Source organism: Baudoinia panamericana, assembly GCF_000338955.1.
Source record: "Baudoinia panamericana UAMH 10762 unplaced genomic scaffold BAUCOscaffold_11, whole genome shotgun sequence".
In the NCBI taxonomy this organism is placed as follows: Eukaryota; Fungi; Ascomycota; class Dothideomycetes; order Mycosphaerellales; family Teratosphaeriaceae; genus Baudoinia; species Baudoinia panamericana.
In genome coordinates this window covers 702,071-720,563 of record NW_006911267.1, presented here as the reverse complement: position 1 = coordinate 720,563, position 18,493 = coordinate 702,071, and the positions used below count along the sequence as shown (strand labels likewise).

At 56.6% G+C, this 18,493-nt stretch overlaps 9 protein-coding genes across 9 annotated transcripts; 5 read left to right on the top strand and 4 right to left on the bottom strand.

Annotated features, from left to right (window-relative positions):
- Positions 1 to 4: 4 nt before the first annotated feature.
- Positions 5 to 2,800, bottom strand: BAUCODRAFT_242737 (uncharacterized protein). Its single transcript, XM_007681420.1, has one exon. It carries the CDS (start codon positions 2,401 to 2,403, stop codon positions 214 to 216), a length of 2,190 nt encoding a protein of 729 aa, XP_007679610.1. The 5' UTR covers positions 2,404 to 2,800; the 3' UTR covers positions 5 to 213.
- An 871-nt stretch (positions 2,801 to 3,671) lies between these two features.
- Positions 3,672 to 4,984, top strand: BAUCODRAFT_125332 (uncharacterized protein; the record flags this gene model as incomplete). Its single annotated transcript, XM_007681419.1, has 2 exons — positions 3,672 to 3,770; positions 3,836 to 4,984. The coding sequence occupies 2 exons, from the start codon at positions 3,672 to 3,674 to the stop codon at positions 4,982 to 4,984; spliced, it is 1,248 nt and encodes a 415-aa protein (XP_007679609.1).
- Positions 4,985 to 5,327: 343 nt separating this feature from the next.
- On the bottom strand, positions 5,328 to 6,089 carry BAUCODRAFT_75967 (uncharacterized protein; the record flags this gene model as incomplete). The annotated part of the gene is made up of 1 exon (XM_007681184.1): positions 5,328 to 6,089. The coding sequence occupies one exon, from the start codon at positions 6,087 to 6,089 to the stop codon at positions 5,328 to 5,330; it is 762 nt and encodes a 253-aa protein (XP_007679374.1).
- Positions 6,090 to 6,479: 390 nt separating this feature from the next.
- Positions 6,480 to 9,365, top strand: BAUCODRAFT_76228 (uncharacterized protein; the record flags this gene model as incomplete). The annotated part of the gene is made up of 1 exon (XM_007681196.1): positions 6,480 to 9,365. A coding segment is annotated over one exon (2,886 nt), but the record flags the coding sequence as incomplete, so codon positions are not given.
- A 1,076-nt stretch (positions 9,366 to 10,441) lies between these two features.
- Positions 10,442 to 12,006, top strand: BAUCODRAFT_242672 (uncharacterized protein). The gene is made up of 2 exons (XM_007681418.1): positions 10,442 to 10,847; positions 10,915 to 12,006. Exons 1-2 carry the CDS (start codon positions 10,686 to 10,688, stop codon positions 11,920 to 11,922), a joined length of 1,170 nt encoding a protein of 389 aa, XP_007679608.1. The 5' UTR covers positions 10,442 to 10,685; the 3' UTR covers positions 11,923 to 12,006.
- Positions 12,007 to 12,806: 800 nt separating this feature from the next.
- On the top strand, positions 12,807 to 13,508 carry BAUCODRAFT_37153 (uncharacterized protein). The gene is made up of 2 exons (XM_007681061.1): positions 12,807 to 13,384; positions 13,445 to 13,508. Exon 1 carries the CDS (start codon positions 12,969 to 12,971, stop codon positions 13,194 to 13,196), a length of 228 nt encoding a protein of 75 aa, XP_007679251.1. The 5' UTR covers positions 12,807 to 12,968; the 3' UTR covers positions 13,197 to 13,384; positions 13,445 to 13,508.
- A 1,140-nt stretch (positions 13,509 to 14,648) lies between these two features.
- Positions 14,649 to 16,091, top strand: BAUCODRAFT_41705 (uncharacterized protein; the record flags this gene model as incomplete). Its single annotated transcript, XM_007681122.2, has 2 exons — positions 14,649 to 14,991; positions 15,187 to 16,091. Coding segments are annotated over 2 exons (1,248 nt in total), but the record flags the coding sequence as incomplete, so codon positions are not given.
- Positions 16,092 to 17,031: 940 nt separating this feature from the next.
- On the bottom strand, positions 17,032 to 17,321 carry BAUCODRAFT_37150 (uncharacterized protein). The gene has a single exon (XM_007681060.1). It carries the CDS (start codon positions 17,255 to 17,257, stop codon positions 17,066 to 17,068), a length of 192 nt encoding a protein of 63 aa, XP_007679250.1. The 5' UTR covers positions 17,258 to 17,321; the 3' UTR covers positions 17,032 to 17,065.
- Positions 17,322 to 17,866: 545 nt separating this feature from the next.
- Positions 17,867 to 18,297, bottom strand: BAUCODRAFT_125325 (uncharacterized protein; the record flags this gene model as incomplete). The annotated part of the gene is made up of 2 exons (XM_007681417.1): positions 17,867 to 17,905; positions 17,980 to 18,297. The coding sequence occupies 2 exons, from the start codon at positions 18,295 to 18,297 to the stop codon at positions 17,867 to 17,869; spliced, it is 357 nt and encodes a 118-aa protein (XP_007679607.1).
- Between the last annotated feature and the right edge of the window lie 196 nt (positions 18,298 to 18,493).

The following is an 18,493-nucleotide window of genomic DNA, read 5'->3' as shown; positions in this document are numbered from 1 at the left end:
AAGAGTAGTGTGAGGTCAGACAAGCCGGCAAGCTCCGCCGCTTCTTGAACAAGGCCCAACGGCCGTCACCACGAGCACGTTGTTAGTCAGTACGCTTGGCAATATATACAACGTTAAAAATGCATGCATATCACCTCACAGAGGACTCATCATCCTCCTCAACAAAGCTCGCAAGCCGTCTCCCAGCTCAGGCGTACCTTACTTTGGCTCCCCTCACGAAAGCCCCAGCTCCCTGTAGAAAGCCTCCGTACTCGGCTCCCGCCCCAAAAACTGCCTCAACGTCTCCATCTCATCCTGACTCCCTCCCCTCTCCAACACCGTATGCCGATACCTCCTCCCTTCCTTCCCATCCATCGGATCCCGCTTGAAAACCGAATAGAACATATCCGCCGAGTAGACTTGGCTGGACAGGTAGCCATAATACCCGGCGTCGTAGCCACCGATCAGATGTGCGAAGGTTGCTTGGCCGTTGGCCCAGTCCCATTTTGCGTCGTCTGGTGTGGAGTTTGTGTCTGTGGAGGAGGTGTTGAGGGCTTCAGGGCCATCGAGCCCGGAGATCTCGTACCGCAGTCTGTTGTACAGCCCGCTTGCGTCGAGGGATTCAACGGCGGAGCGGGAGGAGGGTTCGTGCACGGTCATGTCGAAGATGCCGAAGTGGAGTTGGCGGAGGTTGAAGAGGGCGTCGTTGACGTGGCGCGTGCTTACGATGCTTTCGATCAGGTCGTCTGGCATACTCTCCGCGGGCGGCTTGTCGCCGTTTGTCGCGCTCTCTAGATATGACTGTTTGTATTCATCGCTGAGGTAGCTCCAGTGCTTGCTTAATGCTTTGATTTGGGAGGGTGTCCAGCACCAGTTTTCTAGCATTTGGGATGGGGCCTCGACGAAGTCGCGGACGGTGGAGGTGCCGTGGAAGCGAGAGTAGGTGGTGCGCGAGACGAGGTCGTGGATGCCGTGGCCTAGCTCGTGAAAGAGGGTGACCACTTCGTCGTGCTTGAGTAAGCTTGGCTTCTTCGGCGTGGGCTTGCTGAAGTTGCACACTAATGCGGTTGCGGGATACCGTCTCGTGCCGTTGCTGGTGATGAAACCGGGTTGGATGTTAAAGTTGGCAGCGTGGCCGTACTTGCCGTCTCGCGGGTGCAAGTCGAGGTACAAATACCCTACGAACCCACTGCCCTCGCCTTCATCGTCCCAGACGGAGAAAACGTGAACGTCTGGGTGCCAGACGATGTCCTCACCCTTGCCAGTCTCGGAAATGGCGTTGCGGTCCTCCGCTTCCAGCTTAACGAAGACGAGCCCAAACAGCTCTTCGAAGATCTTGAGCATGCCGTCGATGGAGGATTGAAGCGGGAAGTACTCCGCTATCCGATTCTGGTCGAGCTTGTAGTCCCTTTCCAGCATCAAAGTATCGTAAAAGCGATGATCCCAAAGGAAGTACTTGTCTGCATTTCCAGTCTCGGCCTTCTTCAGCTCCTTCAGCTTCGCGATCTCTGACTCTCCACCAGGTGCTAAACGTTTCCGAAGGTCGCCTAGGAAATCATCCACTGTCTTCGGTGTCTTAGCCATCTTGTCCTCTATGCGGAATGTGGCATGGTTGGGGTAGCCCAGCAACCGCGCAGCCTCGTCTCGCAAGACGATCGCCTCCTTGAACAGCTGCACGTTCTCATTGCATTTGTTCTCATTCGCAACAAACACCTTCCGCCTCGTCTCCGCGTTCCGGCAGTACTTTTGCGTTGGGAAGAGATCCGGGTACTTGAAAGTCAACCACAGCTTGCCCTCGTGTTCCGTGCCTTTCTCGCCCTTCTTCAAATTGCTCGTCACATCCTCCGGCACGCCGTCTAGCTCCTGAGGTGTGAACCACAAGCCGCCTTGCTCCTCGTTCAGGTTCTTCTGAAAGGTAATGCTAAGCTCAGACAACCGCTTCTTGATCGCCTTGAAACGATCCCTCTTCGGTCCGGCGGGTATCCCTAGGCCCATCCGAATATAACCCTTGTGGTCCTTCTCCAGCAGCCGCCTACTTTCCGCATCCAACTTCTGGTCATCCTTCTGCTTCTTGAAGACCGAATCCACCAGCTGGAAGATGTCCTCGCGCATCGACGCCTCGATGGAGAAGTCGTCCATCTTCTTCTCCGCCTCCGTCGACGCATCTCGCAGCTTGGCATCTGTAGACACGGCTTGATAGAAGCCAATGATGTGTGTGGAAAGACTCATCTGATCGTCATCTTGCGCAAATGGTAGCAGTACACTATCGAACGTCGCCTTGTCCTGCGACACATCCTTGACCACTCGGTCCTGTAGACTCTTGCTCCGCTCGATGATGCGATCAGTATCTTGCAGAAGCCTCTCGGGTGTATGCGTGAAGAGCGGCGGCGCTTGAGGCGGCTTTCTGTACTTCGCGCTCGCCATGGTGGATGTGGTGATGGGCCGTTGTCCTGTGGTGACTGAGAAGGGCGCCTTCGGGATGGTGATCTGAGAGACGAAGGTGCGCAGGCGGGGAACGACCTGGTAGAGAGCCAGAATGGCGACGAGGGCGAGGAGGAAGAGGAGGAGCGGACGGCGGAAGGGAGAGGTGAAGGCGCCGCGGGGAGCCAGAATGGCCGTGACTCTAGCGACGACCCGATTCGTGTAGAAGTGGAAGTAGATCAATCACGCGAGTGGAATGCTAATGGCGGTGACAATGGGACATGTGTGTATGTCTCACTCCGAAGGAAGGTGGGCTCGTGACTTCCTTCCTCAGACACGCGGGCCGACCTCGGGCTCACGGGCGCTTCGACGTGTTGCTGGGGAGATTGGAACACAAACACTTGATAGGTGTATATCTATATAAGAAGCGGGCATAACTGGTGTCCGAGATCGTTCGTTCCTCCTCGTCAACTGGACTCCCTCGGTCATTGCTGTCAGTTCGCTGTCTCCGGCCGGCTCTCCAAGCATCGCCTCATCCGCCACCATCATGATTTGAACGTGCTGCGTGGCATACATTCGCCGATCCTTCTCGCCCTTCACATAAAAGTCTGCTTGATTTGACAATGTCCAAGCAATGCCTCACGAAATGCATGTGCATTGCGCATTGCTGTAATTCCAACGACTAGAAGGTGGGGTTGTTAGGTAGCCATTTCGCACAAGAGATGGGAGCTCCAATCCTGTGCCAAGGATAGAGAACCTGACGATCTTCCTGTTGCGTGACATATGGGGCTGTTGTGCTTGGAAGCGGAAGCTCTAGTGCTCAAGCGTCTACTGTATGCTGGACGGACAGTAGCATGAGACGACCTACCGGGACGTTTCTCACGCCTTCTCGCACAGATGTTTGAGATGCTTGGGAAGCGTTGCACTCATACTTAACACGTGAGTGGAGTTATGGTCTCGCTCTCTTGCATTTGGTGATCCAACCAGAGTCTTAATACTACAAAATCGGCGGAACGTCGATGATGCTGAATGGTTGCAGTGAGAAGGCGGCTCATGTGTAGGTGGAGGCCTGAAGCTCCCCGCCAAGACGTAAGTGTGATTGGCTGCGCGAACGGTTGTCCAGTACGACCGTCTCTGTTTGCGGGGAAGGCTAAACTTCAAATGCGCCCGGCTAGTGAACGACATTGATACTAGACTGTCAGCGACAAGAAGTACGGCGTGTGGTAGCCAGCATTGCTCCAGCACATTCATTGACGAGAAAAGCAACAACCATGGCAGACATCCAAGCACTCGAACAGCGCTTCGAAAGCATCTCGGTGCAGGATGAGAACTACAACAACCCAGCGCCAACAGCGCAGCACAAGGCGAAGGTGAGCTCCAACCCACAACAGTGTATATCATCTACGACGCAGTGAGCACTGACAATACACTCCAGCAGGGTGCGCCCAGCACAACCATCTCCCTCTCCAACCTTTCCGCAACAACGACATCAGCGCAGCAAAGCCGCCTCAAACTCCCCCTCCAAAAATTACCGCCCAACGCCGCAGCAGGCAAAGCAGCGCCACCTCCCCCAACTAGCAGCAACACAACCACAACCGTTACAAAAATCACCCTCCCCTCCCAAGCCGCCCAACAACAACGATCCAGCACCGCCGACTCGCGCCCCTCCGAAACCGACACCCTCACCCTTGCACCCCGAATCATACCCCAACCTCAACTACCCAAACAATTCCACCTCGGCCTCTTCGAAATCGGCAAACCCCTGGGCAAAGGCAAATTCGGCCGCGTGTACCTCGCGCGCGAACGCAGCAACAACTTCATCTGCGCCCTCAAAGTCCTGCACAAATCGGAACTGACGCAGGGCAAAGTGGAGAAGCAAGTCCGGCGGGAAATCGAGATCCAATCCAACCTCGCGCACCCCAACATTCTGCGCCTGTACGGCCACTTCCACGACACGAAGCGGATTTTCCTCATCCTCGAGTTCGCGGGGCGGGGGGAGTTGTATAAACACCTGCGCAAGGCGGGCAAGTTTCCCGAGTGGCAGGCGGCGCAGTATGTGGCGCAGATGGCGAGTGCGTTGCGCTATTTGCATGGCAAGCATGTGATGCATCGGGATATCAAGCCGGAGAATATATTGGTGGGGATACATGGGGAGATTAAAATCTCCGATTTCGGGTGGAGTGTGCATGCGCCGAATAATCGGCGGAATACCATGTGTGGGACGCTCGACTACCTGCCCCCCGAGATGATCAAACCGGGCAGGGAGGAGAACTGGTACAGTGAGAAGGTCGATTTGTGGAGTCTGGGCGTATTGACGTATGAGTTCTTGGTTGGCGAGGCGCCGTTTGAGGATACGCCTGTTATGACTCAACGGAGGATTGCGAGGGGTGAGATGACGATTCCGGCGTTTGTGAGTGCGGAGGCGAGGGATTTGATCAGGCGGTTGTTGGTGTTGGATCCGGAGAGGAGGATTCCGTTGGAGGAGGTGGAGGTGCATCCGTGGATTGTGAAGCATTGCGTGAAGGGCGAGCGGGCGTATCAGAGGGCGAGTGGGGAGCTTAAGAAGGAGAGGGGTGGGGTGTAAGTGGTTGCTGGTGGGTGGATGTTGTGACGACTCTCGTATTTTGTTGGGTTGGACTGTTCGTTTGGAGAGGAGCATAGCGTGCGCGCACATGACTGCGGCGTATAAGGGGGTTGACGGTGTTCCGTTGATATGCATCGGAATGGGATATGCAGCGCCTCGTGCGAAACCTCGCACCATGCACCAATTCCCCTTCAATAATGATCGATACCAGACTCCATGTTCCTGACTCCACTAAGCGTATCACCAGAACGCCACCGCTATGCCATTGCACAAGCCGGAGAAGACATGTAAATGAGCCATCCGTTACGCCGTCCCGCGCAAGTTCCGCATCATCGCTACATCTTCATCGATATATCTCATCAAACGGCCTCGTATCCGTAAAACACTTATCCCAAACCTCATTCACCACCCTCGCCGCCTGCACATCATCCACACACCCGGGCCGTTTACTCACACTCAACGTCGCCCGGCGCCGCACACACTCCTGCAACTGCTGCGTCAAATTCCACTGGCCGCGCGTGAAGAACTCCCGCGCCCACCGACACTCGCCACTCAACGTGCTCGCGCGAATCTCCATGCACGCCGCATGCCTCAGATCATTGACCCCGTCCACCTTAAACCGCAAATGATCATACGCGTGCACCATCTCATGCGCGAGCGTGTCCTCCAGGTGTCCCTGATTCCGAAACTCATTCGCACACAACAGGATCCCGTACTCCGCGTCCCACCCGCCCGATTGCCCGCCCTCGCAGCGTTTACAGCGGACGTTGGTCTCGTTTATCGAGGCGGAGCCGTCGGCGGGACCGAGGAGGTCGATGTTATGTTTCATGAAGCGGATGATGGGGGAGTAGGCGAGGAGGTATTTCACGTCGGCGGTGCATTTGGCGCAGTCTTTCTCCTCGCGCAGGATGTCGCGTTCGCGGAAGTAGTTGCGGGCCAGGTCCGGGGGAGTGGGGGTGTTGAAGTATTTGGCGGAGAGGAGGGTGAAGGCGGTGGACCAGGTGTAGTAGATTGGGTCGTGGCCGAGGGCGGATTTTGCGGTGGATGATGTGGTGGATGATGTGGTGGGCGGTGGTGGTGGTGGTGTTGAGGTGTCTCCTGCCATTGCTTCTTTCCTTACCTCCGCACCCATCTTCAACCAACACGCTTTGCTTGTATGAATTTAAAGAGCAGCTCGAATAGGAAGTAGCAGACGGAATATATGCTTCGGCACACAGATTGGCCGCTTCCGATTGGCTGTCGCGTTACATCCATCGACGCGACTTTCTTCGACGTCATGCACCTTCCATCGCATTGCGACAACATGCGCTTTCCCATGGTGAATGTGTTGGTAACGTGATCGCATGACGACACGAAGGAAGTAAACCGCAAGATGAACAGTCTCGGGGAGGAGCGAGGGGCAGGAGGTATAGGTGAAGCAAGGCAGGCGCATGTGGCACCTCTCGCCATCCCCGACATCTCAGCGCAAGCGAGACATACGGGCACCGCCTCGGCCATGTCTTCGCCCGTGTCGCCCGCACCCCCAACACCTCACATGACTACGCCTCGCCGACCGTCTCACCCAGCGACCTCTCCGCTCCAACAAACCAGCACCTTCCCGCAACCGCCCACTCTCCGAAGAGCTTCCAGCAACATGAGCCTCGGACAGCGACCAACCCCTTCACCCAAGCTGGTCCGCAAAAGCTCGAGACAGTCAATGACCGGTCAGACTGAGGAGTCGGAGAAGCGGCCGACACCGAAGCGATCCATCTCCAACCTCATTGCGAATCTTAGGGAGGCGCAAGCGACGATGGAGTCGATCGATGAGCCCGTCCCGCTCACCGCCGCCCAGCTAGCCACCGCCCACTTCACGCAAGAGCTCTTGGCGCACACTCAACCTGATGTCCATGCGGAAACGGTGGTGATCTTACACGACGCATGCTACGCCCACCGATACTCCCGCCTGAAAGCGACAAAGTCCACATTATCGATGATCGTAGAGCGGCCGGAGCGCATCCATGCGAGCGTATTGGGTGCGTCGGCAGCGTATGTGAGGCTCGGCGAGCATTATGCGGGAGCACGAAACGCACCACACCCGCACCGACAGCAAGCATCTCCACCACCCTTCAAAATCAGGCGAACGACGCGCTCCGTTGACATTGGCAGCACGTATGTAACGAACGTGCACGGCACGGCATGGATGTCGGAGCTGCGGGAACTGTGCAACGCGGCAGGCGATCGACTGGCAACGGGCGCGAAGGAGCTGGAACGAGCTGCCACCCCAAACGGTCAGGACAAGCGCAAGCTCCACGAAGGGGACCTCTACCTCGCTCCCGAGTCGTTAGATGCATTTCAGGGCGCACTGGGAGGTGTGGCAGATGCCGTCGACGCTGTCTTCGAACCCGCAACGCCGACCAAGCGTGCTTTCGTCGCCATTCGTCCGCCGGGTCATCACTGTTCCGCCGACTACCCTTCTGGATTCTGCTGGCTCAATAACGTGCATGTCGGCATCGAATATGCGGCGCAGACGCACGGCCTCACTCATGCCGCAATCTTGGACTTCGACTTGCATCACGGCGACGGCAGCCAAGCCATCACCTGGGAGCGCAACAGCAAGAACAATCAGAAACGTTTGTATCCCAAACCCAACAGCAAAGCCAGACTAGGTCCGGATATCGGGTACTACAGCTTGCATGATATAAATAGCTACCCCTGCGAGATGGGCGATGATGACAAAGTCCAAGCAGCCAGTTTGTGCATTGAGAACGCGCATGGGCAGAGCATCTGGAATGTGCATTTACAGGAGTGGAAGACGGAGGAGGAGTTTTGGAGATTGTATGAAGGCCGGTATCGTATGTTGCTTGAGAAAGCGAGGGATTTCTTGCGCCATCACACCCTGCGGCTACACGGAGAAGGCAGAGTACCACCGAAAGCGACGGTGTTCATCAGTGCAGGATTCGACGCAAGTGAGTGGGAAGGGGCGGGTATGCAGAGGCACAAGGTCAACGTGCCCAGCGAGTTCTATGCGCGCTTCACACGTGATGTCGTGGAGCTTGCACAGGAAGAAGGCACGAGCTGTGAGGGGAGGGTGATCAGTGTGCTAGAAGGCGGCTACAGCGATCGAGCGCTCTGCAGCGGCGTACTGAGCCATCTCTCCGGCCTCTGCGCCTCCCCACCCCTACCCACCCACGGCATGAACACGAAGGACAGCGCAAGCCTGGACGAGATGATGAACGGCCTGCGCATTCACGGCCAAACATCATCCTCCCCAACCACCCTCTCCTACGACAAAACCTGGTGGTCCCCTGCCAACCTAACCGCCCTAGAACTCAAAATCAACCCACCCCTACCTCCTCTTCAACCCAAACGAGTCCGCACAGGCCCCCAACCAACCTACGCCACACCCACCGAATCCTTCGCCTACAAAGTCGTCGACCCGAATAAATTCGCCCGCTCAATCTCCGGCACCATGCGCGAAATGCCGCCGCCTCCGCCTCGACCACGCACCCCGCCGCCTCCGGAGGTTGATTGGGTCGTTGCGACGCAGGAGTTAAGTCGACTGCTCATACCTACTGATCGACGAACGAGGAGTTGGACGGCGGAGGAATTGGGGGCAGGGAGGACGAAGAAGGAACGGCAGAGCGCTGCGCCTGTGCTTGAGGGTACGGGTGCGAGTGCGAGTGTGGACGATGCTGTTGGGAAGCCGCGGCAGTTGCGGGAGAGGAAGGGGAAGGTTTTGGGTGCGGGTGCGGGTGCGTATGTGGAGAGTGCGTATAGTGATGGGGTGGAGAGTGTGAGGAGTGTTAGTCGGGGTAGCAGTAGTCGGAGGCAGACGATGCATGAGCTGCCGTTGACCACGAACGGCGGGGTTAACGAAGAGCAGCAGCCACTGGTGCGAAGGGTGAGTAGACGGCTCAGTGGCGGGAGTGCGTTGAGTGGCGTGTCGGACGGTTTGGTGAGTATTGACGCCGATCCGCCGCCCATTCCTGCTGTACCTGTCCCCACTTTCGCGCCAGCGGCAATGACAAACGGAAACATGAGACCACCAGCTGTCCCCGCTCTGACAGGAAATGGTGGCGCAATGCAAGTCAAGAAAACGCGGGCGCCGCCCGCTGCAGCGAAGCCGAAGAAGCCAGCCGGGCAAGCACAGCACGTACCTGTGCCGACGAGCGCCCCGGAGCCGTCCCCGGCCGCAAATGGCGGCACTGTGGTTAATGACTTACACGAGCTGACATCCGGCCTGAAGCGTATCTCGCTCAAAGTCGGCTCGCGCGAGGAGCATGACCGGAAGCTGAAGGAGAAGGAGCGAGATGTGGCGGCTGCTGCGGCTGCGGAGCGCAGTGCGAGGGCCAAAAGGGCGGCGGAGACGAGGAGGGTGAATGCGGCGGCTAGGAAGGCTGCGGCGGGTGGTGGCGTTGTGCCAACACCAGCACCCCCAGTGACGGGCTTTCCTACTGCAGCTCCGTCGCCTTCTGAGATGGATCTGGCGAGCAGGGGCATCAACGCTGCGGGGCCTGTGTCCGCTAACGATGTCGTAAGCAGGGGCGAAGGTGCGGCGGCGACGGGTGCCGCTGGAGAAATACCTGGGTTCGGAAGTCAGCCTACTGGCGGTTTCCGGCCGCGAGACGATGCGAGTGTTGCTCTGGAAATGCAAGCGTCTCAGATAGCATCAGCACTGCACACCTCGCAGATGGATCCATGCCCGGACAACCAGCAGCACGGGGCCGTAACACCAGCTCAAGAGCCCAGTACGTACGATGTGGCACCCGCCCAGCCCGTTCAGGTCTCGCCTACCGGGTTGTTGAACGGTACAACACGAGACGTCACGCACTCCGACAACGACACCGACGAACGCATGCAGCCACCTCAAGCCGCCGCCCAGATCCTTTCACCACCTACCGTGCGCTCCCCGAGCGGTCAAAAGCTGCCCGTCTGGAGCAGCACGGGCCGTATCCCCTTCGCAACGTCAGCATCAGCATCAGCATCAGAACCAGCGGTGTCTGCTCCGCCGACGGCGTTCAAGATGAACAACCTCAATACGGCTAGAAGCCCGCCGAAAATCCAGCAAGACATAAACGCTTGGCGCATCGAAAGCGTGAGCGACGGGAATGGGGTGTCGAGGACTATGCTGGGCGACCAGCAGGACGCCGTTGTTCTGGATGTCACGCCGGGTCTGGATGAGATGGATGAGGAGGGAATTTGGGATGTGCCTGAGACGCCTGGGAGGAGGTAGGGGAGGGTGAGGTGTGCGTGACAGATCTTGGTTTGGGCACAGGTGCTACCTTGGGTAGATGTTGTGATGGGGGTTGTGAGCTTGGAGGATGTGCGAGGTGCCCTGCTTGCATACACTGTTGGCCTACGATACAGCAACAGAGTCGGTACGCGTTTTGGAAACGCACATCAGCTCTGACCCGTGGACAGTGCCGCACCCCCGCTTCTTGTGAGCTCGTTCGTGCCGTGTCCGAGGCGTCTCTGTTAACCTGAAGTGAACCATTTTCTTTGCGCGCCCAACGTCGGTTCTACAAACTGGTATTACGCACCTGAAGTGCTGTGTCATAGCCAGGTTAACCTATACAGCACCTTCTACGATACCTAAATCGTTTGGTCAAGATACGGCGTCAGTAGGCATATACGCTTAGGTTACGAGACAGCTGTGGTTTCGCGAAGGGAGGAGTTACGACCAAGGCCTCCCCTGCTTTGAGTCGCTGGTGACTGGGGACACATGTCACTCCTTCAAGCCGCGCTAGAGCAAGCGTTGCACCAGATCAGGACGAATGTCACATCGTTCAGCGATGCCTTACGCAGCCGACTCCGTAACATAGCACTCGAAATCGCGTCAGCTTTAGAGTCGCCACATGAAACTCACCGGGCGTTATGGTGTGCGGTGAATCTCCTAGATCCCTCGACCGCTCGACCATGGCCGAACCGAGCTGACCGAATTTCACATGTAGCCATGGCACCCTACCGCCCTGAAAGTGGCTGCGGACGCAGGATGGTTACAGCTCCTGGCCTCAAGCGACAGACCACTGACTGTTGAAGAAATTGCCGCGAAGACCAAAGGCACGCCAACCGTAGTACTGCAATTCGTCCGCGTCTTGACTGGACTCGGGTATGTAGGCCAGAACGACTCCGGCGCATTTGTCGCGAACGAGAAGACGCGAACGCTCGCTAGCGAGCTCGGCGTAAGCCTTATCGCTTTGACGACGGATAATTTCGTCAGAACAGCGCAGGCTACACCCACCTGGCTTGCCAGAAAGGACTACCAACCGCCCAGGGGCGTCAGCGACACGGCAATGCCGTTGTGGACGGGCGGGAAGACGATGTGGGAGTGGATGGAAGAACATTCAGATAGTCGCGCGGTGTTCAGCAAAGTGATGGCGGCGGAGCAATCGGTGCGACCGGACTGGACTCTCATCTACCCATGCAAAGAGCGCATGATGCGAAGCTCACCATCACCAGAAGTCCTGCTTGTCGACATCGGCGGCAACACAGGCCTGCACCTGCGTATGTTCCGAGACCGTCGATTCGGGCTCCCGGGTGAGCTCGTGCTGCAAGACCTGCCCGGGAATGTAGAAGCTGTCGATGCCACGCTCAATGCGGGCATTGAGGCTATGGCGTACGATTTCTTCACGCCGCAGCCGGTCAAAGGGGCGGGGAACTATTACATGAGTCGGATTCTGCACGATTGGTCGGACGAAGAGGCCACGACCATTTTGAAGAATCAGGCTGGTGCGATGGCGACTGGATCTAGGCTTCTGATCAACGACTTTGTGCTGCCAGAGGCGAAGACTGCGTTGTTCCCGGCCTGTCTGTCAGCGTTGATGATGTGCAATGTGGGCGGTATGGAGCGGACCCGAAGCCAGTGGGAGAGGTTATTGGCTGGGGCTGGGATGCGCATTATGGATATCATTAGTATGAGCGAGGACGGCGATTCTATTATCGAATGCGCGCTGGTATGAACAGGAGACACCGTAAGGCTCTCGGCCGGATTGCATCCGAGCAATGCTCGTATAGCGTACTTGACTAGGTTTACAGCGTAGATGAGTGGAGAGTGAAGAGCAGTATCTTACTGGATTCAGACATCTCCGGACGTGTTTGGTGGGTATCGCTGATAGAGAGAAACTTGATGGCGATATTGCGGAGATGGTCGGAAAAGGGTCGGAGCCGAGTCAGTTGGAGAAGCGCACGTGTTGCGGCGCTGAGATTGCGATGTGGAGAACGGACGACCTGGCTCTGGCATGTGAAGATTGTGTTTTCCCAACGCGTCAATTGCTGCATTGCTGCGAAGGCTGCTCGTGATGATGGTGGCATCAGTCTGTGCGCATATCGCATCGCGATCGCTGCGATCAACAGGAGTGTCGCAAAGCCAACAAAGAACCAGCCGACACGTGAGCACGTCTCCCTCCACTCATCCGCACTCGATCTCCGCGTACAGGTACCTCGCTTCCCGGCCAAAATTGGTGTAGGAGCGGGTACCAGGTACTGCGGTCTAGGTCGTTGAGGACCATTCTGTGCTCCACAGTCGGGCGAAGTCGGAGGGTACCGCCCTCCATCAGTCCTGCCTCTTTCAACTCGGTCATGTGAGTGGTATAACCGAGTCTCGACCGCCTGGATTCATTTTGGAAGGGCACATGAGCTCTGCTAGACTGTTAATCCTTAAGCCCAAGCCGTTCTCTCCGCATTGCACGAGTCACGTATGCGCACGGCTAAAGCGCACTCCCCACAGATCGACCCAGCCGCAAATGCGGAGCGGCAGTGGTGCTTCGAGAAGGTCGCTTCGGCCTCGGTTTTCGAGACCTAATTCGGTGGACGCAGCGCAGATGACCGATGTCTTACGGCAGCTGCACGGCTAACACACGGGGGAGTCACTGCCGCGATCGTATCGCTTTCATTGGCAAGACCGTCCCCTGCACATGTCGCTCTCTTCAGGCTGAAGAACAATACGCTGAAAGGGATGCTGCTTTCAGCGTGGAGGAATGTTCTCTATGTATGGGGTAATTAGCCTATGGACGGCCCGCAGTTGACCACGGGTCGGTATGCGTGGGATGCTCCTACAGAAGCCACAATTGTAAGACTACATGGGCGAAAGACGTCGGACCCGGATGTCGGCGATCTAGATTATGGTGTCAAGGCGCGCTCCCATGGTGTGCTCGGCGTAGATAGCTGGCTTTCGGCGCACTCACCGCAAGATTTGCTAGGAACGGCCGAGTGTTTGCATCTATGGTCAGGGTAGGGTGATGATGAAACTCATTACGCCTCCAGGAGACAGCAGGCTGAATCTTACTCGGCTGTTATGAACGTGGGCTGTAGCAATACGGAGTAAGCTCGCCTCGATGCACTACCTAGGCGTTGTGTCACCGCTGTCCGCGCGCTCTCCATCGATCATTTGACATTTCGTGGGGAGTGGGCAGGGGGTTGGTTCTGTATGGGGAACGTATCAATACCCACGGAATATGATAGTGAGACTGAAGATGTGCCCACAGAATTGAACTGCCGCAGAAGCAACGTGAACGTCTTGAGTGGTCTTGAGCTGCGTCTGCCGAACGTCATCGACTCACCATGCCCATGCCACGGCAAGACCGCCTTATCTGTAGCATGTGAAGACGTATAATCGCGGCTTCGAAGATGTTGTTCATTCATTGCCAGACCTTCATCCAATGCTGCAACGTGTTAACACCGGGGGGTACGCATTATTTTGAGATGACTCAGGGCCGACTCCGGCACAACATTGAACCTTCGCGACAAGTGTGTGGCGCTGCAGCGCCTTGCGATTAGGTGGCGGTATCCAGACCTCTCAGCTGTCTCCATCCACTTTCTGGAGCCTTGGGCTGACCGGCGACACCCTTTTCAGCTCCACACCTGCCCGTTCAAGGACAACAACGGGCCCACTCTTCCGCCGGGCACCGCTCGAGAGCCGCCAACAGCGTCCCCTTCCCACATCAGACGTGTCGTACGACTCACCTCATTTCTTTGGGGCAAGGGCTGCAGAGTTTCAGACGAGGAACGATCGTCCGAAACAAGGAGCGACACGTTTCCTGATTAATACGCGCTGCTCTCCGCAAATCGCCCTTTTCGCCTCCGACTTTGCGATCTGGGGCAAACGTCTAATAAACGCCTTGCAACCGCCACGACTCGCAGCAAACACGCCCCGAGGCAAAACCTAGAGGGTGCTTGGCGAGCCTCTGGTGCTTGGACGCAGGAACCAGCCCGGCTTGCCCGTGAGTTCCAAGTCGCAGTCCCGCCCGCCCTCCGCTTATCGCCCACTCTCTTCGGGTAAACCTCTGGCTGCGCACAGCTGCGCGCTAACTGCATCGTCATCCCCCAAAATAGTGGGCCTTTGGTTTCCCCACGCCGACGGTGGTGCCTCCTTCCGTTTCGACATTTTTCTGCCCCTGCCTGCAATCGCAACCCGTTCGCCCTTTTGCGATCAAACGCCGCGCAAACTTGCTCCGCATCCCTTGCGGTCGCAACTCCTCCCACCCCCGGATCGCCTCCGCGTCACGCAGCATTATCCTACCGGAAGGCTTACTTTAAGCCTCAGCCTCCCCAGGCTGCCCTCTTTCACATGCTTTCGCAGCTGCTCAACCCGCAGCAACACGCACAGGTCCAGCAACAACACATCGACACCGGCACATCCACGCCAGCATCATCCAGGTCGCCGACGCTCCATTATAACACAACACCAACTTCGCCTACTGACAGCAACTCGCCTATGGCCGCTTCTGCAATGACCATGCAGGCGGTCGGCGTCAACATGAACAACGATGAGCATCGACCAGACCTCCCGCGGCCCTACAAGTGTCCTTTGTGTGACAAGGCGTTTCACCGTCTTGAACATCAAACGCGCCACATTCGGACGCACACGGGCGAGAAACCACATGCGTGTCAGTTCCCGGGCTGCACAAAGCGGTTCAGTAGGTCCGATGAGTTGACTCGCCACTCGCGGATACACAACAACCCAAACTCGAGAAGAGGGCAAAAGCAGCACAGCGCCACGGCAGCGGCTGCAGCTGCCGCGATCCAGAATGGTCTGACGAACGGGATGTACGACAACGCAACGATTCAGCAATTAAGCCAGCTGAGCCAGATCACTCAGCTCAATCAGCTCAACCAACTCAACCAGATGAACCAAATGAACCAGGTCAATCAATTGAACCAGCTTAACCAGATGAATGCGCTCGGTCAGTTCAACAGCATGGGTCAAGTGCCGCAGGTGCCGCAAGTGCAACAGACGGGTGGGCTTCCACAGCCAAATCAGATGATGCCCCCACCACCGCAAAGAAACACGCATTCTGCACCTAACTCCCAACTTAGCTCACCAAATGTGTCTCCGCCGCATTCTTATGCTGCGACATACACCAGCAATCCCGGGTCGTACATCACTCGCAACGTCAGTGGAGACATTAGTCCGGCTGCTGGGCCGTTCCACCGACCGATGGACATCAATCTTCTAGCCACCGCAGCTTCCGAAGTTGAACGCGAAAACCACGCGCATCTACCCAACCAGCATCTTTCGCTGCCCACCGGAGCGTACTCGACTCAATCGTACCGTCATCCTTATCACACAGGCCGCATGCCATCACTTTCATCCTACCACTACTCATCGAACCCGACATCACAACCAATGTCACGCTCTCACTCTCAAGAAGATGACGAAGCTGCGCATCGTGCGGCGAAGAAATCGCGGCCAGGCTCCCCTCAGTCGACCGCGCCACCATCTCCGGAGTTCCCGCATGAGTCCACTTCTCCTACGCCTGACCACACACCGCTCGCGACACCGTCACATTCGCCGCGTCTGCGACCTCAGTACTTCCACAACGGTGTGCAGCTTCCGACTTTACATCATCTCTCACTGCACCACCAGCCGCCACCTGCGCTTGCGCCTGTTGAGCCTTCAGCTGATGGGCAGCAGCCTTACGTGCCAACTCACCATAGTGGTCTGCGTATCAGCGAGATCATGGAAGCCGGTGACGGTGCGCAGAGGAAGCTTCCTATTCCCATGGTGCCGGTTAAAGACAACAGCTACACGAAGATTAGCGAGCTCAAAGACCCAGGAAGCGGTATGAGCAGCGGTCAAAGTAGCAGTAGAGTCAGCGAAGCTGGCAATGACTTGCAAGATCGCATGTAGCGGTCGCAACGCCATTGATAGTCCCATTCCACGGCGGTTTGACATGGCGTTCACGGTACGACTAATACGGACGAGATACACCCAAGACGGCGGCCTACAAGGCCGCCTTACGGCCTCCGTCTTTGACCAATTGACAGCATGTTTACTTTTATGGTGGCGCGGAGTTTTAGCGATAGATTGGACGGCGCAGCGGGATGTGACCGGTCAGACTGGGTGCAGACACGGACGTCGCTAGGAATGGGTTGCTAACGCTGGGTCTCGTCGGCAACATTGAACGGGATAGAGGGAGTCTGCTTGCCGCCTATGATACCAGCAGTTGCGCGCGACTGGCACTTTTGCTATGTCACTGGAGTTGCTAGTTTGCTACACAGCTCAGCTCATAATAGCTAGGTTTCGCGGCCGACAGTGTCGAAACTTTGTTAGAGATGTCATCATTACACAACAGAACTTCGCAGCCTTCTGCTTCTGCAGCATACTATCCCATGGTAACTGCATCACCACACTACCGTTCGTCTTTGCCGTCCACCGATCGCGAGATCGTCTGGCCTACTTTTGTTGTGCTCCACAACCAACTCCACGATGATCTACGTGATCGACACACCAGCCGCAGAATGCTAACCACCTTCACGCTGCGTGTTTGCCGAACAGTTTCCGTTTGCCCTTTCCTTGGTACCGCGGTATCCCCGCAGAGACTGACCGAAACTCTATTGTTTCTGCTCACCAAGGCGACGCCCGGAACACTATTGATCGCCGAGGCTACCTCCTCGACTCGAGGCATGGTAAGCGGTGAGTCATACGCGATATGCCTCGACTGTCAGCATGGCTAGGGGTTGTACAAAAGCATCCGCCGCTCCTTCGGCACACTGCTAGATAAGACCTGTACGGTCGAACTCTAAATGTCCAATTCACTGGCGTGCATGAAGCCGAAGATATGGCATCACCCCGGACTGCACCCCAGACGCAGAGGCTGGAGATTAACCTTCTTCCTCTCGGCCTATAGACAACGCTACGAAGGTACCTACTATCAAGTACCTCGAAACGTGGAGTAGATAGGACTCTTGCTTCGTCGCTTCCTTATACCCAATCAATGCTTTTGCGCCGTTTGAACAGCGGCACGAATCATCGACTCTCATCGCGATCTCAACAGTCTGCAAGACTACTGCCATCCTCCTCAACGCTTTAGAGCTGCGCAGCTTGTGGACGAATGGGACTACCACCTTCTTGATTTAACCGGAGCTGCGCCCGTCCGGTGTCCACACGAGTGGTAGATAAGGCCGTGCGACGTCAGCGACGCATCATCCCAGCTTCACATGTTCCCGCTTGAAGACGTACTTCATGGCAATGATAGCGGTTGTGTGGTGTCTGACCAGGTTTATCCTATCGCTTCGTTTGTGACATCCGTCTGGGGCTCGGAGTCAGCACCTACGCTATTTGCTCGAGGTCTAGAAGCGTGGGGTATGAGCCGACCATCTCCATGCGTTCACGTCCCGCATCCGACTACCGCGGCATGCGTGCAGGTATCCGACGATGTAGCCGGGGCAGCTTCGGATATGGGCTTTGACACCGGCTCCAATGGGGAAGTTGTGGCTTGACTACTCGTTTACGTGTTCCGAACACTCATGCAGACATGCCTCGTACGTCGGGTTCACTACACTCTCTTCCATGCGATAACGTGATGTATAACCGTGTCAACCCGGGCGCCGCAGCAACTGCAATTGCACCATCCCACATCCTCCCAACGAGCACCGCATCCGCCAGTGAGATGGCGAAGCAGCCTAGGCCAGGTAGAACACTTCCTCCACTCCTCTCCACCACTGGGAGTATTGAGAACAATCGTCAGCATCAACCTGGACCCAAAGTCAAGGGTTTCAGTCACGGGACAACATACACCCTTGGGATCCATGCTTCCTGTACTTCCATCCACTAAACTCTCCTGCATACCATCTGTCATCTGCCACCACCGCTGCACCTCAGCGTTGGCTTTCATCTTATTCATGTCCGCGTCGAAATCACTGCCTGTGTACTTCATGGAAGCAAACAGTGTCATAGACTGCTCATCGAGGAAGATGGAATAATCCGAGATGTTGCAGTCTTTGATCTGTTTCAACACTGTTGGCCAAACTGCGGCATGGCAGTCTTTGTATGCTTGTAGGCTCTCTCGCTTGAGGCGCACGATCTGGCCGATCCTTTTTGGTTCTGACGACATGCTGAGCTGCTTTGATGTTATGGAGCATGCACAGTGCGAAGTGTAGTGGAGCGCGGTGTAAGATGACACGATGTCGTAGTTCTGCGCACTCAGTGTTTGCAGGGCAAGTTGAATGCTTCGAAGTGATGAAGCTCGGTGCAATGGAAGCCGAGACCCGCTGAACTTCACGCTCACGAGTAACGGACATGTCGCTCTT

What these genes read in the sequence shown, in the direction of transcription:
- BAUCODRAFT_242672 (XM_007681418.1), top strand. Translation starts at nt 10,686, where the DNA reads ATGTCACTCCTTCAAGCCGCGCTAGAGCAAGCGTTGCACCAGATCAGG. An exon ending in ACCGGGCGTTATGGTGTGCG is followed by an intron (nt 10,848 to 10,914) that starts GTGAATCTCCTA and finishes TTTCACATGTAG; the next exon opens with CCATGGCACCCTACCGCCCT.
- BAUCODRAFT_37153 (XM_007681061.1), top strand. Translation starts at nt 12,969, where the DNA reads ATGGACGGCCCGCAGTTGACCACGGGTCGGTATGCGTGGGATGCTCCT.
- BAUCODRAFT_37150 (XM_007681060.1), bottom strand. Translation starts at nt 17,257, where the DNA reads ATGGCAGTAGTCTTGCAGACTGTTGAGATCGCGATGAGAGTCGATGAT.
- BAUCODRAFT_242737 (XM_007681420.1), bottom strand. Translation starts at nt 2,403, where the DNA reads ATGGCGAGCGCGAAGTACAGAAAGCCGCCTCAAGCGCCGCCGCTCTTC.